Genomic DNA, 16885 nt, shown 5'->3' on the forward strand with positions numbered 1-16885 from the left:
GTAAACACAATAAATGCCCACTATTATTATTACCCCTCCTTTGTGTATTTTTATCTTCAAATTATGCCATTTGTATCATCTTCCACATAACACTAGATGTTTTGACTCTTTGACTTTGACTTAGCTTTCAAAGATGAAATAAAGAATTATCTTACTTTCCCCTCATTGTTTCTAGTTCTCCATTTTTTAATTCTTTAGCATACTCTTAATCGACGTAACTCAGGACACAGCTGACGTTACTAACCTATAATCATTCTCCAAATCTCTGATTTACAGTTTATAAATATGCTTCATATATTTTACCCTCCACCATTATTACCAAATTTCCAAAGCTAGTTTTAACCAGTTTCCCCTAATTCACTGATTTAGACTGTCTCTACCATCACATCACCCACTAATTATCATTCAGGTGAGGCAAATTACCTTTGCAAATCTGATTATTCAAGATGGCAAACAGAATCCCTGTTTTTCTGAAACTACTCCTTACCTTAACAGAGATGGAATCTTGTCTCTACCTGGGCTAAACTGATTCTCTTATCTAATAATCTGGAATAGGCATAAAACCTGAAACGATCAAACAGCCATTTCAATGTAATACATCAAAACAGTAAAAGCAGTTCTGAGAAAAAGAGGAACCAATAATTCCACTTTAGTTTGGTTCTTTGGTGGTATACATGCTTCTCAAGTCAGACTCTCTCGGTTTGTATTCTGGTTCCATCACCTACCAGTAGTATGGTTTTGGCTGCAATACTTAATCTCTCTGCGATACTTAAGCCCCATCTGCAAAGTGAGAATGATGATGATGATCATACACCTACTTTGTACAACTGTTTTAAGGATTAAATGAGATAATGCATGTAAAGTGCTTAATGAAATGCCTGACATGTGGTGTTTAAAACTCATTATTTTAATTTACATATGTAAGATAATTCATTTTTAAAAATTATTTTACCTGTAACAATATTTCAAGTCATTACTCCATCTTCAAATTGGAAAAAACTAGGAATCGATGAATATACGTATGTGTACACACACACACCTTTGTCTTCTAAGGAGATGAAGATATTGAACAAAAAGAGAAAAAGCGTGCGAAATGACTCTTCTAATTCTAAGGCCTAATCAGACACCAAAATGTAGAGAATAAAAATTAACAAAAACAGAAGGGGTAGGAGGTATTAGAAAATACTAGGAAAATGTTATTTCTTTTGAAAATTCAAAAACTGAGCATTTCGCCTTAAGCAGCTTTTGAAGGACTATGTCATTGTTCATGGCTGGCACATGATAAATGGTCAAAAAATGACTGCTGAATGATGGAAATGCTTATTGTGGCTATAAGGGAGCAAAATTTGCCACCCCAAGATGTGTCTCTTTGGCATGAAGATTATTTTAAGGAAAAAAAAGACTTAGAAAGAAGCTCTGACCTTCTCTGTAATGTCTAAAAGAATTTAGATAAAGGATCTGCTCCAGGAAGGAAGATATCACCATAGAGAACCTGACCCTTGAACAACGTGGGATTGAACAATGTGGGTCCACTTGTACACGGATCTTTCTCAATAAATACATATTGTACTATAAATGCATTTCCTTCTCTTCCGTATGATTTTAATAACATTTTGTCTTCTCTAGCTTACTTTATTGTAAGAATACAGTACATAGTACATTCTTACAATAAAACACATGTTAATCGACTATTTATGTTATTGGTAAGCCTTCCGGTTAACAGTAGATTATTAGTAAAGTTTTGGGGGAGTCAAAAGTCATAGGTGGATTTTTGACTGCTTGGGGTGTTGTCCCTAAACCTCCATGTTGTTCAAAGGTCAACTATATAGTATAATATGAACTAGGCATGGTAGACAGGGAGGAATCTGGCAAAGTCTGTTAAAATTCCTCTCTGTGTCCCACTGTTTTTGTATGGCCCAGCAAACATGTTTACCAAACATTCGCTCTTTTCATCTTCCTGTGAATTGCCTTCCTTTCCTCTGAAGGCCCAAACCCCTATTCCCCTTCTCCTTCCCTTTAAATGCAATATTCTACCTGTCTTTAGAATCTCCCATGTTTATGTGGATTCCCCATATGTATGTATTTAATTAAATTTGATTTTCTACTGTTAATGTCTCAATTCTTAGGCCAGCCAGATTAACTTAGAAGGGTAAGGAAAAAATGTTTTCCTGCCTCAACATAACTGAAACTAATAAAATGCCAAGCCAGATACAGGTGGTTAAGAAGGTCCCTCTGGATGTTTTAAAGATCAGGTATCAAATAAAGAAACAGGCCCTTAAAAAGACTAAAAAATATTAAAATGTAACAGACACCACTCTTATCTGCTAATAAAATAAATTTAACATTTTTAATTACTGTGCAGTGGGGGAAGGGTGAGGTACAGCAGCAATGATGCCCAGATAATCAAGAAAGTGTCCATTTGAATTTGAAATACATATTATTATTTATTTTTTAGGCATGGCAACCCTTGGTTGACCTCACAGATTGCAAGGACCTTGTCATCTTAAAACTCCTTATTTTTTTTATTTTTTATGCCTACAGCAACTGGTCTTCCTAGGTGGTCTCCCATTTAAGTACTAACCAGGCCTGACCCTGCTTAGCTTCTGAGATCAGAAAGGATCGGGCTTGTTCAGGGTAGCATGGCCGTAGACTATTTTATTATTTTAAAAGCAGATTTATTTTACTGCTAACATTTAATTTTGGCATAAGTCCACACATGCCAGTTCCACTGAGGGGAAAACAACTGATACACATATTTAGTTGCAGAGCTAGACTGTGATTATGAATGTGCTGTAGACAATCTGTTCACAGAACCAAAAATATGTGTAACAGACAAAATCCAAGTATAAGCAAAAAAGTAACTGCACTAAGAAGGTGTGTTTGCAACCATTTTAACTGGAAGAACAAATCACTTCAACTAAAAGCAGTACATTCATCTGTCAAAAGAAACCTTTCCCAAGCAATGCCTTATGGTGGCCTACTTTCATTTAAATTATTGTTTTGAGCTTAGAAATGTGGAGATTCTATGTACACAGACTGCATGGTCTAGACACACACATACCCCCTTTTAGGAGGGGTGTAGGCTCTGTATGGAATGTGTCCCAACACAATGTCTACAGAGATGCACTTTTAGAAAGGAACAGAGGAGACTGCTTCTTCTCTTGAACTGCCTGCAGCTATGGCATGCTACTGTTTAACTACTATCCTCAGAATCGCTGGTTAATACTCTCAGGCTGTAGTGACATCTATGATGCTTTATACCATCACGGCCTTAACTAAGTAATCCTATTTCTTGCTGATCATTACTAGCCGTGTCCTTCTGTGAAGAAACTCCCAGAAGTCATAAAATGTGCATCTGAACACCTGGCATAATCCGTTCCTGATTTGTGTGATAGTTCTATCACTTGCACACATTTGTCAGTCATTACATGTAGGTCAAAATTGTCTATCAGAACCACCATTACGTAAGTCGGCACAGAGAAAAGCGCGTGCTGCCCAGAAGTATCTGTGTTCTGAGGGCAAGTCTCACTGGTCAAAAGCTTAGGAGGGCAACTGGTTAGACTCAACACTCACCGGCTCTTAGAACAGTGGGGTGCAGTGGTGGAGGGCGGGGGGAGATAATAAGGAACAGTGACAGTTTATTTCGTTTTTTAATGAAAAACACTTTAGAGAGAATATGGTATAATATCAGCCGTATATGGGGAGCTATCAGATGGAGGTTCGCACATAAATGCAGGAACAATAAGGAAAACTTCATTTACAGTAATGACCAGACTCCAACATTCGAGACGACTTATTTTTCACTTATTTAGGCATTGTTAGCACCCCATTTACGAAGAATTCACAAGCTAAGGGTACCTCTGACAATGTAATTTCCTTCTCTTGTTATTCTTAAGCTCTATTAAACACTGCAAGGATAGGAGGTGTTCGAAGAGAACTCATCTGTTATTGTTGTCAAAAATTATGCAGTAAATTCTAACAACCCTAGAATGAAACTGATCCCAATAATTGCTAAAAAGGCAATAAACAGCCTCACTTCCTTCCCTCCCATAATAACCAACTACTAAACTCTTCAAATCAAGTGGTGTTATTCATATGCTATTACTAAAAAGTAAAAACAGTAATAAAAATTATTCGTATGTAAGTATATGCAAAAGAAGAAATCTGTAGACTATATGCCTAAGAGGTGACATTGGTTATCCATGGGAAGTGAGATCACAGGGAACTGTTTACTTTCTGTGACATGTATCTGTAATATTTGGGACAAAATAAGAATGAATAGATGAATTCATTTAAATTTGGTATTAAAAATCTCATATTTGGGATCCTTAATAGATTGATCCCTGAGATGTGTAAATTCAAGCTGTAATTGGACTCAAAGTAAAACTGTATATAAAAAGATTCAGTTGCAAAAAAATAGCACTCTATGTCTCTAGGGAAGAGAGCACCCTGTCATTGATGGGGTGTAGTTCACACATTACTAAAAATCACATATGTAGTCATAAATACCTTAGGAAAAAAAAAAACTTGTAGCCGCAGTCCCTGAACATTCCTCCAGGAACAGAGTATGCAAAATAATTTAAAAGTGAATAAGTAAAGGTAAAAATCCACTGATAGGAAAAAGAAAACATCTTTCTATTACTGGTAAACATTTGGCACTTGTTAAAATTTTGATAATTTTTGCTTATTTTATGAATCTTATCAGTATATAGGCACTGAAGATGATTTCCATGCCAACAGAAATATACTGATAATTAACAAGGTTAAACCATGAAAGAACTTCTACTCCACAATATTTCGTTTCATATTTAGATGATACCTTAGTGTGTGGGCTGGGAAGAAAAGGGATAAATTCTTAAGTAAGTCATAAAATTTTCTTTGTTAAAGAAGCAGCAGTCTCTCACTTATCTTTCTTAATCACCCATGGTCAATTTCTTTGAACAGCTCTAAAGTGGGGGGAGAAGGCAGCAGGTACTTTCAACTCTCATCACAGCACTTTCTAGATCAAGAAATTATACATGTGTCACAAGTATCCAAACAGGATGTATCATGAAGAGTAAAATCTCATGGCCTACTGGAACGAGGAAAGAAAGAGGGACAGAGGAATGCCAGTAAACACAAATCAACAGACCTTGGAGGTCGTCCTTTGTTCTTTAACTTCTATGAGAACACCTGAAGAAATGTATATCGAAGATCACTATATCTAAAAATATCTTAAAGTACCAAATGGGACTGGAGAAGTAGGGGTGGCAGAGAGAGCAGAGCATGGATATAAAGAGAAAATATCAGTGAAGCTATTTTTAAAGCCATGCTATGTTGGAGTTTGAATTATATGTTCAGGTTTTCTACATGATCTCAGGGAAAGAAGGATTAAGTATCTTATCTAAAAACATTACCAGAGTCTAGGCCATGCTACCTTGAACAAGCCTGATCCTGTCTGATCTCGGAAACTAAGCAGGGTCGGGCCTGGTTAGTACTTGGATGGGAGACTACCTACGAAGACCAGGTGCTGTAGGCATAAAAGAAAATAATAAAAAATAAAAATGTTACCAGAAACAAAAATAAAAGAAATATTAGTCAAGAGCCAGAGCAGACTAACTTTAATAACAGCTAAATGGTACTGGAAATTTTTGTGTTCCAGTGAGCCATCTTGTAAAAGCGGTATTTCTAAGGAACTTCCAGGAAGCAAGTGTTTAATACCTTGGTAACACTAAAATAAAATGAATGGGAAGCAGGTTTACCATCTCGTAGACAAAGGCCCTATTTTGCTAGACTGGTGACAAATATTAAAGTGCTCAGCACGGGTAACTGTCAAGCTAATGAACATCAAAGCAGACTGACTCCCCCTACCCTATGGATACTGTTTTAAAGCAGCCCTTTGGTTTTTTACCTTTGTACAAGAATGCATCCAAGTATTTGAATGTACTCTCCCATATTATCATTGCTATTTCTCTCATCTGCAACTAGAACAGCTTTCGTTAACCTCAAGCACTGCACAGTAAATTCCTCTCACGAGCACTGTTTATCACCCCCTAGTAGTAGCTTAATCCTTTAATTAGTTTCAATGCCAAAAACTAGGATTTCCTGAGGACAGCCACAGGATGTGCAACAAGCAGCAGGGGCCAAGGCTTAAAGTTGTTGATTCAATATAATCAGTTTAAAAGAATGGTTTTCATGTAGTCAGAAACAGAGGGTCTTAAACAAAAAAAACAAAGGAGGCCAAATGCCTCTGAAAAATTAAGGAACTTAGTTTTAAAGGGTGCCAAGTAACAGCCAGGAAAGTCTTAATTTGTCCAAAGATTATCCTACTGTCCTCTTTCGGGGCTAAAACATATCACAAGACATTTTTAGACAGAACTAAAGGAATGAGGAAATATGTATACTGTGGTCAAGCACCCACCTTCACATGAGGACGGTTATTAGCAAATAAGGCAATCACTGGTAAAGGCTAAGCCTAGAATTAAACTATAGTTTTAGGGGTAGAAGGCAAGGCAGTAAATAAGAGTTTCGCCAACTGATTAGTACTGAACATTAAAAAAAAAAAGTGCATAGTAGGCAAGGCCATTTGTAGGTTATGTACTAGAAAATTTCAGATTCTGAATAATGGTCTGTAAATAAAAGTAAAATAAAAGTAATTCCAACCAGCCTTAAGAAGCCTGACCAGGTCTATACATCCTTAGTTCTCTCTTCCCCCTTCCCTAATTGGTTTCGAACTTCTCCACTTATGCCACTGATTCATTCAGCAAGGATCATCAGCTCTTTAGAAAGAAGCATCAAGGCATTTAGATTTTTCAAAAGCAATGAAAATTGGCAACTTAGCTTTACCCAACTCCTGTTCCACAAGCCAACATTTCCCTTATTTCTTTTAAAAGAAAGATATATCATGCGATTTCCTTTCCTTCTCCCAATAACCACCAATCACGGTTGCTTTTGGTTCTCTTTGATGTAAGCAAGCTCAAACAAACAAATAAACCAAAACCACAAAACAAAACACCGAGATAACCTTTAAATCTCCTAAAAGTTAGCTTGCATTATTGACTGAGATTTTCTTTAAAATACACATACTAGGGCCTTGTCCACCAAGACTCAGTGGTCTTGTAGAGTGGACTATAATCCTTGTTTTTAACAAGCTCTGCAGCAGTGGTGCTCTACCCTGGCTGCACATTAAAATCATGTGGAGCGCTTTACAATGACACCCTGCCAGGGTCTCACCCCTGGACAGCCATGTAGTCTGCAAAGGGACACTGACTTTGGCATTATACGAATTTTTAAACTTTCCTGTGTGTTGATGTTAGAAACCACCATACTAAAAGCACCTCGGATGCAGATGGTCCACGGACAAAGTTTCAGAACAGAGGCTTAAAAGGGGACTCCTTAATGAGGTATCTTCTGAATCTCACTCTACTGCCAAAGTAGATGGCAGGCAGATACGAATATTCAGATCATTAGAAAAACCATAGGTGACTATCAAAAAAAAATTTCCTCTTCAGAAAATTCAAACCTGGCAAGTCATCAGGGTATCTGGTTCTTAATTGAGAACAGTCCATCTATCTTATCACTTGTTTATACATATTAAGTATTCTTGTATCGATAAATGGCAATAAAGTTGATGAAAAACTAGGATCAAGTCTACTAGACAAAGTCCTCAGAAATACTTCTGGGGGGAAAAAATGCAATTCCAACCATGGTAAGGTTTAGAAAGTTATTCTTCAACAAACAAAACAATCTGGGCAATAAAGTTGACGAATTAGAAGCGATGAGAACAGGCTGAAGTAATGGTCAAACATCTCAGCCAGACAGTTAACTGAACAAATCAAATTGTGGAAAAAATCTTTAAAAGAAATTTTATTATGAAATAAAACTCAGGTAATTCACTCACTTCAATCTTTAAAAAAAAAAAAAAAAGCCTGGCCCCCGATACTTCAATCAAAAGTTTCGTTTCTTTATATCATCTTACCACATCTCCTAAATGAGGGGCATCTAGTTCAGGGCTCCTTTCTTGTCCCAGAGGAACATACTCAAACGCCTTATTTATGTTTTGTATTAAGGACAATATTTTACAAAATGAACAAGTCTACATTTGTTCAAAAGCTAGCTTCCAGGCTGCTGCCTGTAGGCAACTTAATAGCCAGCTTCAAACAAACTCTGAAACAAGACACAAAAGGAGAGACCACTCTTGTGGCCAGAAACTTTTATTAGCAAGAGAAAGGAGTGGCAGAAGAAACAGACTGTGTTACACAAACCTTATTTCTTTAGTATAGTTTTTCTCTGATTCAAGCTGGTTATGCCCAGACATGTGACACTGTGACATACTTGCTTTTTTTCCGCCCTTAGCCCTTATTCTCTGTATACCTGTTCCTTTAACCTGTTTCCTGTTTAGACAAAAGTGCAGCTCACTGCCAGTGTTAATTTTACATAAACATGCTTTTTGAGGCTAAGGCAAATCGGATTGGTTTTCAATATGAAAATAAAATATAAAAACATCTTTCTAAACAGAACTTGTCTCTAATCCTGATGTAACAGAAATGTATACATAAATCATCAAATGAATATTCGGCTAAAAACTGTTCGAGAACAACGTTACTATCACACGTAGGAATGACACATTTTCTAGGATTTGACATTTTCTGTGACCAAGAATTACTATATTTTGTGAATGAAAATATCACTACTGAAAACAGAATGCTATAAAACAGAATGATGTCATTTGTTACCAAAGACTATCGATATACTAGAGTGGGAGTCTGCAACCCCTGGGCTGAGCACTGGCACCCTGGCCTGTTAGGACCAGGCTGCACAGCAGGAGGTAAGCAGAGGGCCAGCAGGAGGTAAGCAGAGGGCAGAGGCAAGCGAAGCTTCATCTCTATTTGCAGCAGCTCCCCAGCTCTAGCATCATGGCCTCAGCTCCACCTCAGATCATCAGGCATTAAGATTCTCATAGGAACACTGGTTCCTGATGCCCAAAAGGTTGGGGACCACTGTACCAGAATGATGTGAAAATAATAATAAAAGCGAGATATTTCGTGGCGAACTTTGGGGATAAGTTTAGGACTGTAACCCGTGAGTTATGCCAAGGTAAACGTTGTAGGCACAATTGCTGCCAGCAAGGATTCTTGGGGCAAGCAGGAAATGGGATGTTAATCATTAAGCTTTAGGATTCAAGATTAACCAAGCCACAGTTCTATAACCATGAGCACAACAGGTTTCAGTTGGTCTTTAGGGATAACATCTTGGCTTTAGATGTGTTTCAGCCCCAGGCCCTACTGAGGCAGAACAATAACCCTACTGGCTGGGACTAGATGGGATGACACCACGGCTGATTCCAGAACTGGACACAATGATCAACTACCACATCCCCCTGCAATCCTCCAATCAGTAGCGCCCATGACCCCGACTCCCTTAGATTCCATGATTACTGATTTTTCCCTATAATCTGTACTCCCAAGACACTGGGGGAGCCAGGCCTTTGAGTGACAGCTTGCCTGTGTCTCCGGGACTTGCAACTCTCTAATAAACCTTACTTTTCTCTGCTGCTGAATCTGCACATATCTCTTCTCTGGCTTAGATGTGTGCAGGCAGATGGACCCCTTTTTGTCCCGATAACATGAGTATTCAGAATAGATTTCTGGAGCAGAGAGGGAGGTGAAAGGGGTTACTACTGCTTCACAGAGAGGGAACTGGTAGGCAAATGCCCCAAAGGGCTCTCATCTGTGGGACTGATTACTAACAAGTAAACTTAGCTGTTTTTTAGAAAATAAGCAGACCAGAAACGAGAAAATCAGAAGTTATAAAATAATCTATTTTAATAAAATGTTAAATATCATTAATGCAACTTCAGAAGTACAAGCAAATGGAGTTCAGGAAAGCACATTCTATTCTAAGACAAGATACTGAAAAAACATCCCATTTCTGAGCTCAAATTTCTCTACCTGTAAACTGGTCATATTGCTTGCTGATATCAGAAGGCTAAAGCCATTGGTTAAAAACCTTTTAAGCTAGATAATGAAGAGGCTACTTTACAAAAGGAAAATCCTTATTTTTCTTTGATTGCTGGTAATTTAGTAGAGTGATATATCCTCTACAGAAAAAATCTGCAGAGACTGATCAAGAACCTAGAGTGTTAAGATCTGAGTATGCTTCACATAATTAGCTGGTTTTAAGGAAGTTTAAGGTTTTGGGGGGTAGGTGGATGAGGGAGGAGGTTTTCAGAGAGCAGGAAGGAGGAAACTGAGAGAAGGGGAAGCCGAGCAAAGGAAGAATTTATCCGTGGCTCTGAGATTAGTCCTTCCCCGGAATCCTACTCGTACTACTAGACTTGACTACGTTTTTTCAAAGGCAAGGATTGAGTATTGTTCAACCGTGCATTCCTCAATAGCACACGCACTACAGGATACAGAGCAGATGCTGCGTACATGTCTGATAAATGCAGAATCGAATATTTTTTAATATTCGGTGTTCCAGGTGGTAAGTTACCAGATAGGAGGGCATCGATCTACTCTGATCCTGTGTCAGATACACTGCTAATCTGTACTGTGGCTAAGAATAAAACTGTATTCACTTAGAAAACTTGTTTTTTACTTAGATAAATTTCTAATAGTAAGATAAGCAAATTATGTAAAACAGATAAGTAATAATAATAAAAGAAGTGGAACCCAAACATTCCTGGGCTCAGGAAGCACAGGGCTTGAAGAAAGGGGTACCTATGCTCAGGCAAAGCAAAAGTCTGCCTGCCAAACATAACAAGTGGATGTTGGAAGCTGCAGAGAAGCAGGAAATTCTCTTTATTGCACTCCTAAGAAAGACTTCGCTTTAAGAGTTCTGCTCCATTAGCACAGGGATCCTGGAAGGCTTTTATTTATTTATTTTTTAAAGTTTATTTGGTTCTCCGAAATTTGTTTTTGATAGTTCCTGAGATTCTCGAGGTGATCATTTAACACCTCATTAACGAGTCTATTATAGGAATTCAAATGAGCCAAACCTAATTTTAATTACACCTCAATTTGCCCAAGGTATTCTTTCTCCTACGCTAATACTGCCTGAATGGACTCAGTTCCTTTCAAAACTAAGAAGTACAAAAAGCACAGTTTTCTACATAGAAAGGTATTTGTCGTCATTTTAAAATTTATCTAGTAAAAGGTACCTATCTAGCTTGTTTTGTTCCATGATTTGGCCATTCTGGCTTAACATTCAACTACAAAAGCAACATACTTTAAGAACACAGCATTTTCTAATATCTATTGGCCATGTGTGAATTCATTCATTGAGTAAATTTATTGAAAGGCTACTAGATGTCAGACACTATGTTGGGTGCTATGCATTTTATTAACTACATCTTTAGCCAGAAATAAAATATATCAAAGCATAACTTTGAAAAATGGATAAGCACAATTTTCGTTTCTTTGGTAAGACATTTTGCCTTGATTCATAAATAGATCTTACAGCTAAATTTCCATGACTGGATGTGGATTAGTGATGTGTGAAGTAAAAGCTAGAATTTCAAATGTCTAATGGAATTTGTCAGAATTTCCTAGGTTTTAGTCTTTCTACCCACCAGCCTGTTCTAACTCAGTATGTCCACTCAAGATACAAGCACACTGGCAGCACAATTCTCATCCACTGTCGACTGATTCTGGATCCTAAATATGGTGCCTTTCGGTATCTATATCAATCTAGTCACACGTCTCTCTCTCTTTGGGAAAAGAACAGGATTTGGAGGGGAAACGTGGAAAAGGTTGAGAGGAAGAAAGGAGTGCTTACAAAGCAGGGAAAGAATGGATGTCAACTTCCCTTGCATGCTGCAGCTTTTCTGAAGCCTCTACACTCTAGTCCCCAAAGAGCAATACGTCTTCTCACAAAAAAAGATGAAAATATTAATTAACAAGCAACTATATACTATTTGAATATATGTTTAAACCTTAGTTTCAATCTTTATTTTAAGCAGGATTCATTTCCATAAGTTATTAACTTTCTCTGGAATGTAATAATAAAAAGTTGTAATTACAAATGAAACATTCACATGGCAAAATAAAATAGTAGTAGTAAAGGATATTATCAACTGAAAAATAGAAGTTCCCCCTCCGCCCAGATGGTGTCTAGATTAGGCATTTGTACTTCTACTACTTTCCATGTTTCCTCCACTAATCACCATCAATTTTTGTAATATTACTATTTTTAAGTCTTCTAGTGGCTGGTTACCTTCATAAATTTCAAGACTATGTCTTAACTTCAAAATGTGTGGATTTATAAACTTAAGATTGTACCTATTGAGTTTCCACCAAGAATGATATTAGAAACCGATACACTTGCATGTCCCTCAACCTCCCTTTCCCCTCTTTCTACATCTCCTGCCTTCTCACAGCTAGTTTTACATTGTCAAGGTTTTTGATGTTTATATCTGGTTTATAACCATAGTTAAACCTTCCATGCTTTAGCTGACCCTAAAAACTAGAAACTAATTAAAAACAATATTATATTTCACTACATTTGTGTTAAACAAACAAAAGTTTTCCAAGTGTCAAAGCTACATGTTTTTTTTTTTTAACTCCCAACAACCCAAGCCATATTTTAGTTTGGACTTCATCTTAAATGAAAGACTTGTTCAACATTTCATAGTTCGCAGTATTATCATTATAGAACAACTATTTCAGATCCACTAATTCTGGTTTGGGGAAAAACAGAGAAAAATCATGCTAAGGTCACAGAGAACAGTAGCCAGCCACTGTGTGAGGAACACACGGGGCCACAAGCCCTACAATCCTACACAGGTCATAGCTTTGCTTGCAACAGACATTACGGACAACCCTAAAACCCAACTGAAGTATGCAGAGGCAAGCAAGTATTTACATTTCAATTCAAGTCTAACCTGCTTTACCATTATCTGTGGAGCCATCGCTACCCTGGCTTTGAAAGCTAGCTTATGTGTATGGTTGCTTCTGGTTACAAGAGGACCTGGCTAAGACAGTGAAGGCCAAACCAAGTGTATCATAAAAATGTGAAGATTTTCTCAATGAGAAAAATCAGTAACACTGTTAAATCAAAGACTGCATTTGTATTTTAAAAAACAAATTATTACTCATAAATCCTCTACGGAGGATCCTGAGCATCATATAAAGAATGTGGACTATTCTGTATGCAACTGGGAGCTTCTAAAGATTGTTATTTTCTATATCTGCATCTTTAAGCAGACAATGACAAACAGAGCTATGTGTTAGGAAGATTAACAAGGGATTGCGTATAGGAAAGACTGGAGTAAGAAAAAGGCAGCTATGGTTTGGGGCAACAGTTTAAGCAATAGGTAATCAGGACCTGAAATAGTAATGTGATAGTGGGAATAAGCAGAAATGGGAGGCAGAATCAACGAAACTTAACTTGGGTTGAGGAAAACTGAGATTTCAGGAATAAACACCCTAAAGATAGTGATACATTTAGTTGAGAAGACAAAGAGGATGCAGAGAAAGGCACAGCACAACTTCTGTGCTGTTCCTCTTAAAGATACACATCGTGAACTTTAATCGTGAGAGAACACTGACTGAATCCAAACTGAGGCATATTCAATAAAATAATTAAAGGTGCCCATGTCATGGAAGTCAACAAAAGACTGAGGAACGATGACTGAAGACTAAAGAGAGGTGACAACTAAATGCAATATGTGATTCTGAACCTATCTGCATCCTTGGGACACTGGTAAAACCTAAATGGGGTCTGAGTAATAGTTATAATGTATCAGTATTAGTTATTGAAATAATTAGATTTCATGTTTATATCACTTAATGTATTAGAGTCAACTTTCTGCTATGGATGGTTGTATTGTGGTTATGTAGGAAAATGTCTTTGCAGGAAATACTCACTAAAGCATTTGGGTTGCTGGGGCTTCAAACTGGCAATTTCCTTTTAAATGGTTCAGGGAAAAAAAGTTCTTTGTGCTGTATTTCAAACTTTTCTGTAAGTCTGTGATTTATAGTAAGATTTAAAAATATGCTCAGAAATATTAACTGTGCCATATGACTACAGCTCTACTTCATGGAATTTAGTGACATACATTTAAAATTACTATGATTTTTCACCCTATAATTTTTAGTTTTCTTCCCCTGCCCCTAGCCTTAAAGATAGCAGGGAAAACCAAGAACACCCAGGAAGATCAGAATGCTCAAATTTCCCCCTACATTCTCCATCCCGCCCCCCTCCACCCCTAGAAGTTGCAGGAAGTTTCTTTAAACAGTATGTACATTTAAAAATAAAAGACATATGAAAGACAAACTTTGTATGACAACATTTCACCTGCACTGCAAATCAACAAGGGTCTATATTGAGTCAAGAAAGAAGAAGACATACTTTAGCAGAGGTAAAATATGAACTCCTTAAGTTCCTAAATCAGCCTCAAAAATGAAATTCTGAGTAAAAGTCTCAAATTTACAACCATAAATAAAATGCTAAAAACTCCAATAACAGAATAGCTTAGAGGAGAGATATAAATTCACGATCTTAAAATCAACACATCTTTCAAACATAGTATATTCAGAAAGGTGAACCTGCGTCCCAAGTGAGGTAGAATGAGTGGTAATGAGATTAGAACATGTACATGGTAGTGCAAGTGGCCAAGTGTAAAGGCAAAACAAAAAGATGCCATGTTAACTGCAGCTTATTTAAAGCCCCTAGCCTTATAATTCTTTGAATTATCTGAAACTGACAGAGGCAAAAAAAAAAAAAAAAAGGAAGAAGAAGAAAAAGAAATTAAGTTCTGGTGACTCTTCGCTGCCTTTAGTTCCATCTGCAATGGAACTCTGGTGGTTTAGCACCAGTTTGGTGAGAGAAAGGCTCCTGGAATGGCTCCACAGGAAGGACTGCTTGTGGTGAAAACAATTTTACATAACAGAGAAATAAAAAATGGACAAGTAAACCAAACCATTACATCTTACAAAAAGGAAAGCTGTTCTGGTCAACAATGGCCTCAGCTGAGCCCAGCTTTCAAGTGACTCCACCCAGGTTACATGTGAGTAAAGAAGCCTCCAGATGATCCCAACCCGCAGCCATTTGAGTCTTCCCCAGTCGCTTGAGTCTTCGGAGCTCAAGCCCCAGATATCGCAAAGACAAGCCCTTCCTGCTGTGCCCTGACCGAATTCCTGACCGGCAGAATCTGTGAGCACAATAAGATGGCTATTGTGTCATGCCCTTAGGGGCATGAGAGAGGCAACAGATAAACTAGAAATCGAATATTAACCCAAAGCGTATATCTAATTACAATATTTCATTTCCTCGCCACCTAGATTTCATCATTTAGCACAGATAAATCATTTATACAGAGGTCCTGTGTCACACAGATCCACGCTATAGAATAGGGCAAAGAAATTATCCAAAGCCAACTTTAATAGCTTTTAGCCATTCATTTTTTAGTCACCTGTGTGCTGAATCAATAAGGTTGATGCACCTATGTGATGTAGCTAACTTAGTGCCATACACACAGGTATCTCAAATCGAAGCACACGATTTCTAATAACATCGTTTAAGAAAGAGAAGATAACACTGAAGCTACTGTTAAGAGGAAGCTACTCACAAGGCTCCACGCTATGTTCACAGCAGTAATATTTTCTTTCGTAATGAATTAATGAAACTGAAAATGATCAACACTTCTAAAATCTATTTCCAAAAATATCTCACTAGAGATAACAAGGATGAATCACAGATAGGAAATAATATTAAGGTAAAATTCTGATTTAAGAAAACAGGCTTAAATCAATCAAATCAGACATACCACTTCTTTCTTGTTTTTCAATGCAAACCAAATATTATTTAGCACAAAATAGGCTGAGAATGTGAGATCTTTTACAAGAGTAAAACTGACTTTAGAAGCATTAAAAAAGCAACAAGTAAAATTAACATGTCTTGTACTTTTAAAAGTGAAAAAAAGAAAATCCAATTGCTCCCCTTTTATTATAACTTTCTGCAGTCAACACTGCCCTCTAGTGATGCAGAATAAAAGCCAACTATCAGAAAGCACACCTCAAACTTCACTGTTCATTTTAGTATGTTTAAGTCAGGGCATCTAGTTTGGACTACAAATCCCACCAAAGACAGAATAAACAGATTCGGGATGACCTTTATTAGCTACTGTATGTTAAATTACAAACTCTTTTAAAAGGCATTAAATCAAGGACACTAATTCATGGAAACAGCAGCTTTTATACACTATGGGAATGAAACACCACTATACAGTGAATAACATCTTCACATAAAATTGTACAACTCAAGAAAGACCCCGAAGGCTTATTACTTGTGACTTATGAGGGTAGATAGGATAGTTACATCAAAGTTTCACCATTTGAGGGAAGAAAATTCAACAGGAAGCGAGCCAGGGTTGTTCTCATGGCACGTGTATCAAACACACTTGGTTTCTGGTCCACAGAAACCAAGGCCTCACTCACCGGCCAACTTGCGGATTAGGATACCTGGCTCCTCATTTTAGGGGAGAAAAAAAAAAGCTCAAGAAAAAGAGTATGTTTGGTTGCTTAGTATTTACTGAGCCCAGGAAATATTTCAAGGAAAGAAAGACTTACCAAGGGTGGTGCCATCCTTCCCCATGATGCACTTCATAGAGGTGATGATCTGCTCCACAACAGGTGGTGACAGTGATGTGGCGTACACCGCACTATGAGAATGTGTTCGCAGGTAGTCTATCAGCTCCTGGGGAGTTCACAAAAGCAGGTCATTAGAGGCAATGCTGGAATTCCCTGGCAACGTCACAGCCTCCCTTCCAGGAGAAAGCAGACTCCTCCCGTCAACAGCGCTGGAATAGGGACACTAATCTGAGAGGCAAGGTCAACCAACATGGCCAAAGCACATTGTCAGCAACATCTGGATCAGACACATAGTCCGTAGGCTTTGATTTTTG

At 37.6% G+C, this 16885-nt stretch overlaps 1 protein-coding gene and 2 pseudogenes across 1 annotated transcript in view; 1 reads left to right on the forward strand and 2 right to left on the reverse strand.

Annotated features, from left to right (window-relative positions):
* Positions 1 to 16885, reverse strand: part of SPTLC2 (serine palmitoyltransferase long chain base subunit 2) — an 80777-nt gene that overhangs the window by 24107 nt on the left and 39785 nt on the right. The window contains exon 9 of the mRNA XM_006925486.3: positions 16551 to 16677. Within this exon, the coding sequence (XP_006925548.3) occupies positions 16551 to 16677 (127 nt within the window). The remainder of the gene's footprint in view (positions 1 to 16550; positions 16678 to 16885) is intronic.
* LOC112473767 lies at positions 2533 to 2651 on the reverse strand (annotated as a pseudogene).
* LOC112473846 lies at positions 5401 to 5518 on the forward strand (annotated as a pseudogene).

This window comes from Pteropus alecto, unplaced genomic scaffold, assembly GCF_000325575.1.
Source record: "Pteropus alecto unplaced genomic scaffold, ASM32557v1 scaffold8, whole genome shotgun sequence".
NCBI lineage: Eukaryota > Metazoa > Chordata > Mammalia > Chiroptera > Pteropodidae > Pteropus > Pteropus alecto.